Source organism: Bacillus rossius, chromosome 3 (assembly GCF_032445375.1).
Source record: "Bacillus rossius redtenbacheri isolate Brsri chromosome 3, Brsri_v3, whole genome shotgun sequence".
In the NCBI taxonomy this organism is placed as follows: Eukaryota; Metazoa; Arthropoda; class Insecta; order Phasmatodea; family Bacillidae; genus Bacillus; species Bacillus rossius.
In genome coordinates, this window is record NC_086332.1 from 12,028,594 (window position 1) to 12,034,798 (window position 6,205).

Sequence of the window (6,205 nt, forward strand, 5' to 3'; positions counted from 1 at the left end):
CACAATCTAATTAAATATTCTCCATGTCAGTAAGCTTGAACAAAAGGCAGGAAACGTTGGGCTTTACAGTTCTAATTAGTACAGCAAAAAGTTCAAAAGCAACTCGCACACCATTTGCCTAATGTTACATCTGAACAGCAAGAAACTGAGAAATAATTTTAAAAATTTATATATAGTTCTATTTAATATTAAACTAGTCTATATGTATATAAAATAGGATGTTGGTATGTATGACGTCGATAAACTCAGACACCATCTGACCGATCGCCATGAAAGTTGGCTCATCAGTGTTTTTTCATGGAGAAGGGCCTTATGCTATCCATTATTTTGTAACTCGCCGCTAGATGGCGCTGCAGCGCATCAACTTCTATACTGTTCAACTAATCACCATAAAAATTGGTATACATAGATATTTGAACACAGAGAATATTTTCGCAGTAACCATTTTGATATAACTTTACATTGCATGGCGCTGCAGCACATAAACTTCTATTCCATTCAACCAGTAATTGTGTGTCATTTCTGTACGTCCACTACTCTGTCATATAGCGCAATCCATTTCGCTTAAACTCAAGGATAATGTATCACCCTGTGTTCAGCCAGGGCAATGCTGGGTACTGAAGCTAGTATAATATAAATGATGATAACCAGTGCAACAAATTCTGTAAAGTTATTTAAAGTTTATTTTTAATTTTGTAGTCCAAAGCCATTAGATGGTGCACGAGTATTTGCTAGTGATCAGTAGAGTTTCGTGTATTATTCTTCTGCTGTGCTTGTTAGAACCATAAAGCTTTACCTTTCCTGCCTCAAGGTGCACAAGTCGCTCGATGTCGGCTTCAAATTCTTGGAGTATTTCTCAAGATCTCTGTTGACGCGTCTTCAGGGCTGTTCTGTACACCTAGCTCAAGGGCCTCTACTAATACCCCACATTCTTTCTGGTCTGTAACTGGTATGGTCTGCAGCAGCTCTAGTGGAGATCCTCGCAGAGCCAAGACGAGTGCCGTAGCCTTTTCTTCATCGTCCCAACCATTCACTTCAGCAGCTGCCTCAAACTGTCGCCTGTAGACAGCCCACGACGACTGGCCATCAAAGGTGGGTGGCTTGAATTTTGGGTGACAGGTTGCGCCTTCCACCTGCACGTATCTGGAAGAACTACTCCGTTTCGTAGCCGATGTAGCTTCCTTGATCATCTGATGGCACTCCTCAGTTACAGCTGCTACTAGCTGTTCGGTGGTCTGCTCGAGCTGAGCTAGCTGTTGTGCCATCAGTTCTTCATGTTCGGCTAGCTGTTGCTCCTGTTTGGCAAGTTGCTGTTCCTGTTGTGCAAGATGCTGCTCCAAACACTGTACTTTACCTTCGAACTGGATGTTTTTTTCGTCAATCTTCTTCTTCAATTCTTCTAGTGCAGCACCTATGCATCTCTTCTTGGTCTTCATAGCATTCATCTCCTCTTGGCAGTTATCAATTTTATTCTTCATCTCCTCTTGGCAGTTATCAATTTTATTCTTCATCTCCTCTTGGTAGTTATCAATTTTATTTTTCATCTCCTCTTGGTAGTTATCAATTTTATTCTTCATCTTTTCTTGGCCATACTTCATTTCCTCCTGACCCCTCTTGATTTTATTATAGTCAGTACAAGCTTGACGTCGACCCAGCTCTCGCAGCCCGTTATGCCATGCCAACGCCTTCTCCTGCCTGTGTCGCGTGTGCGCTGAATAGTGCAGTGCGGCTAGGGCAAGGGGGGCAAGAGAGATTCGCGCGCGCCAGGGGAATCGACGGTAAAATACGTAAAGACTGGACGCTGTGTTACAGGAAGACAAATCATTGTAAATATTTATTAACATTATTTATTGTAAATATTTAATTCTATCATTTGAAGTGCTTATGTTTTGTTCTTATCATGTTCACCGGGCGACTACGTCACACCCGTATGCGACACGTCAGGGGCAGCGCGGGACGCGGGGAGGAGGAAGGGCTGAGCCGCCGCACGCCGCGCCGCAGCGCAGAGGGGAGTTAGTCGTTGCCGGGCAGGCACGAGGAGCGGTCGCGTCACGAGAGGAGTCGTGCCTCGAAACGGTCGCTGAGCTGTGAGCCAACCAGGAGTAAGTGCATCACGACGCAGGCATAGAGGCAGCTAGGAGTCAGTTTCCGAATTATAAATTGTTCTTTTATGTGGCGAGGAGTAGTAGCCTCTACGGTGCATACAATATCTTGCAGGGCATTTAGGTCTACATACAGTAGCTCGTGGCATAGTGTGTTAGTGTCGTGCCACCTTTCCGGGTGCCTCTGAACTACCGGACATAGTACGATGCAGGTTAGCCAGAGCGTAACGCGGAATATCCGGTCAGGGGATAAACCCTTGTGTAGCCGCGCGCCAACCAGACTGTCACAGGCGGGGTTAGGACAGCCCCATGTACAGGGTCTTGTATCAATAAATTGGGTGTTCGTCGCGGACTGGTGGATATTAATTATATGTCTTAGCTTGTCTCTCCCTGGCCACACTGGCCGAACCCCACTCTACCTAGTACAACTGAGCAACCGGGCGTCGAGCGACGAGGGAGGGCGAGCGGAGCGACGACAAGCTTATTGACAAAGAGGATAAATATGATGATAAAAGATGTATCCAAGTACTTTTTTTGGGTTGGTGTTTGTGTACTGCTTTGACAAAAGTAAACCTAAAAGAGTAGAATTTTTCCTGCAGAATACATCTAGTCATGACAAAATTCTGATTATGTATCCTTACATTTAGTGACATATTTCACAATTTTAAAGTGGTAATAATTTACAAACTTTACAACATACACAAGAACACAAGAAAAAAAAAAGTATAATGCATACAATTTAGCCAACCCATTTATAAGTCGTACATATGCAAAAATGCAGTGTAGGGGTTATATTTTCGGGATGTGTCAAAAACTTCTTCATTTCAATCCAAACACTTTCAATTTATAAATATTATGGTTGTTTTTAAATATTAAGGATGTTTCCTTTACCAATGCAACCTTAAACAAAGGATCCTTTAGTTTCAAGGCTGCATTCAGTGATAAACCAACAGTGAATACTTTCAACACTTACATAACTGAGTGTATATAAAAAAAATACTTTCTTATGCCCTTCATTTTAATAAGTTAAAGTTATTATTTGACAATAATTGAAAAAAAAAAAAAACAACATAAAATAGTGTAGAAAGCACTGCCCAAACAAAATAAAAGTGACATATTTTTACTAAAAGATAGCAAAACAAACCCCTCTAAGTTCACTCATAGATGCACAAACGGATGTGAGCGGCCCATTATTTCATGAAAGGTTGCATCAGCAATTTTTTTAAGAATCATTGAAAATATTCAGGTCATTTACATTTGCTGCGTGCTTTAATATGTACTTTTCAATGATCCTTTAAACTAAAGTGTTCTTTAATGAGATATTTGGGAACAGCTAATGTGTATGAAAGGCTATGGTACAATTTTTTGATTTGCACAGCACAAATTACTGAAACTTTCAAACATCATTTAGATAATCAACTTAGATAATCAGAAGCAGTCTCGAAAACATTTTTTTTACAGATTTACAATTTTAAGTTTTAGGGTTATTAGCTCACTGACCACTTAAGTTTTCTTACATTCATCCTGCATGCTTGCAGTAATTACATATTTAAAACGCTAAGTATAACAACATAGGAAAATATTTCTGGCTGTATTCATTTGGTTATTGATAATGCTATAATTGATTGGGATTGCAAGGGCCTTCTACTGTATGATGGTTAGGAATAGTTCTTTTGGTTAATGGAACAAATATTCTGAATGATTTATGAAAACTATGGCACAACAATAAGTGCACCTATTAATTTAAATAATGTTGGAATGGTAAGTACATAAGCTGATTTGTATGAAATATTTGAAATGTAAACAATATAACACTTAACGTGTCTCACCAGCTAAAAAGTATGGACTATAATCACTCTTGTGAAGTATGGAGTGAAGGATGAGTAACACCAGACTTTCTTCACTGTATAGTTGGTAACAATATTGCTGCAATAAAAAAAAAAAAAAATATGTTAGCAGAAAGTTGCAGCCTAGTTATGGAATCCTGCTACTTAACGGTATGTAGATGGTAAGTCAAGTCATGAATATCTGCTTGAAATTAAAGTACACTAAAAAGAACACAAAATGAATGCAAGAATACAATGAAATCAAGACCGGGAACAAGTGTGGGTACCTAATTGGTGGCTTTAACATTATGAAAAGATCTGCCAAAATAGCACAGCCCAAAACAGATGCTTTGAACAGATCTACACAGACCACAGATGCCCGTGAGACGCTCTTAGTCCTGACTTTTTGATTTACACGGTAATTTGACTTTGAGTACGGCAGAGAAAACACTTGGTCTATGCTGAGGTACTTGAGCAAGTATAGGAGAAGCGTGTAGGCTACCAGCAGGGCTACTGCAGGCGTCACCAGGCCGTCCAACACGAACAACGGTAGCATGCTGAAGACGGACACTATCAGGAACCACGAACACATGAACGGGTCGTTGTGGTGGTACAACACAACCGGGATCGCAACCAGTAGAATGCTCTTCTCGTGCACCTGGAAAGAAAACAGGAAAAAAGCCAGCGAAGAGTTAATCAATGCCAGCAGAAACTTGTCCAGCGTTGGTTTCGCAACCAAGTTGATGCTGGATGGCAATATTGCCACAAACGTAACCACCAGACAAGTTTTGGCCAGTGCCAAATTGGACACACTATTGCGCAGTTTAAAAATTATGTGCAAGCTGCACCACACATTAGCAACTTTGTCTTCAAAAATCCCTCTATCCAGAGGAAATACTCTGTGGATAACTTGCAATACTGAGTCCAGGCTCGACAGAAAAGGAAACCAAACAATCACAAAAGTAGAGATTACAGTTAAACTAATAATGGCAAGTTTTTGGCAACATAAACCAAATGAATGACGAGTTAAACTTATACATTTTCCTAAAAAGTAACAAAAAAATGGAAAAGCATGATAGAGCTCCATCTGCTTATAATTCAGAGCAAGGCAAAAGAATATGGTAGACCAAACATCTTTATTTCGAAATATTGAGGTTACTGCAGCCACCATCAAGCCTAGGGAAACTCCATTGTACTGGAAGTGTCCATTGTCAATGAGCATCAGTCCTGGATACATAAGAGCAACAAAGAAAGCAAAGTAGCACGAAGTAACGTCAGAAAAGTTCTGGATTACGAGCTTTGACGAGAAAAACCAAAATAATGCTGGAACGTAAACAACCAAGTTTGAGAGGATTACAGATGCTCGCATGAAAAACTTGTGGTTGTAGCTTTCATGTCCTCTTGAAGTGTTCAGTGCAATGTACTCTGGATTTACAACATTTGCGATAACACCAAAAATGTAACTATGGTACGCTGTTAGTGGAGGGTAGTCAAGACCCCAATACATCAAATCATTATTTTCTGTATTCCAGTACCAAGAATTTACAGGTAGATTAAAAGTAATTTCCATCCAGTGTCTCTGAGCCTCGTAGTCTCCAAAAAGAGGCGGGGACTTATACCCCGAGTATGGATGCAAGGACACGCCGATTTGAAGCAATGTCGCGAACGCAACTGACATCAAAGCTGGCCACATGAATTTTTTTTCCATTTTCAGCAAACGTTGGACTATCAATAATCAACTCAACCGGTGTATGCATTCACTTCTCTGCTTGGTGTTAAGCGTTTTGAAGACTATTGACGTATATTCCAAGTATAATGTGCTTGATTAAATCAACGTCTCCAAAAGCATTAAACGAAAAATGGTATATATTCTTTAAACACTCATTTCTTCAATACCACAACACCTGCAAATCCTACTCATTCGTCACTTCCAGCGTGGCTATGAGCGTGGCACGTGTGATATGATGTAAACAAACAAATAGTAAAAGTAAATAAAAATTTCACAACAGGCTCTTTCCGTTGTATAGTGGTTGCTACTTCGGTTACAGGAAAAATATTTCCTAGCGGGAACAAAAAAAAGTTTCGCTTATATTTCTAAATTAGTAATGAAATCAATCTTATATCATCATGTGGTACAAAAAAATTCTTAATTTTCTGTAAAAAGTACAAATATAATCAAAATTATATAATTGTCCGAATTTTTTCTGATAAAAAACATTGGTACCTACTGAAGGTTTTCGGAGCAGTACACCTCAACGACCATGTAATTAATTTGCT

General features: G+C 39.7%; 1 protein-coding gene across 1 annotated transcript; it reads right to left on the reverse strand.

The window, feature by feature from the left end:
• Positions 1-1,986: 1,986 nt before the first annotated feature.
• Positions 1,987-5,756, reverse strand: LOC134530226 (dolichyl pyrophosphate Man9GlcNAc2 alpha-1,3-glucosyltransferase). The gene has a single exon (XM_063364903.1). The coding sequence runs from the start codon at positions 5,634-5,636 to the stop codon at positions 4,116-4,118; it is 1,521 nt and encodes a 506-aa protein (XP_063220973.1). The 5' UTR covers positions 5,637-5,756; the 3' UTR covers positions 1,987-4,115.
• Positions 5,757-6,205: the final 449 nt, after the last annotated feature.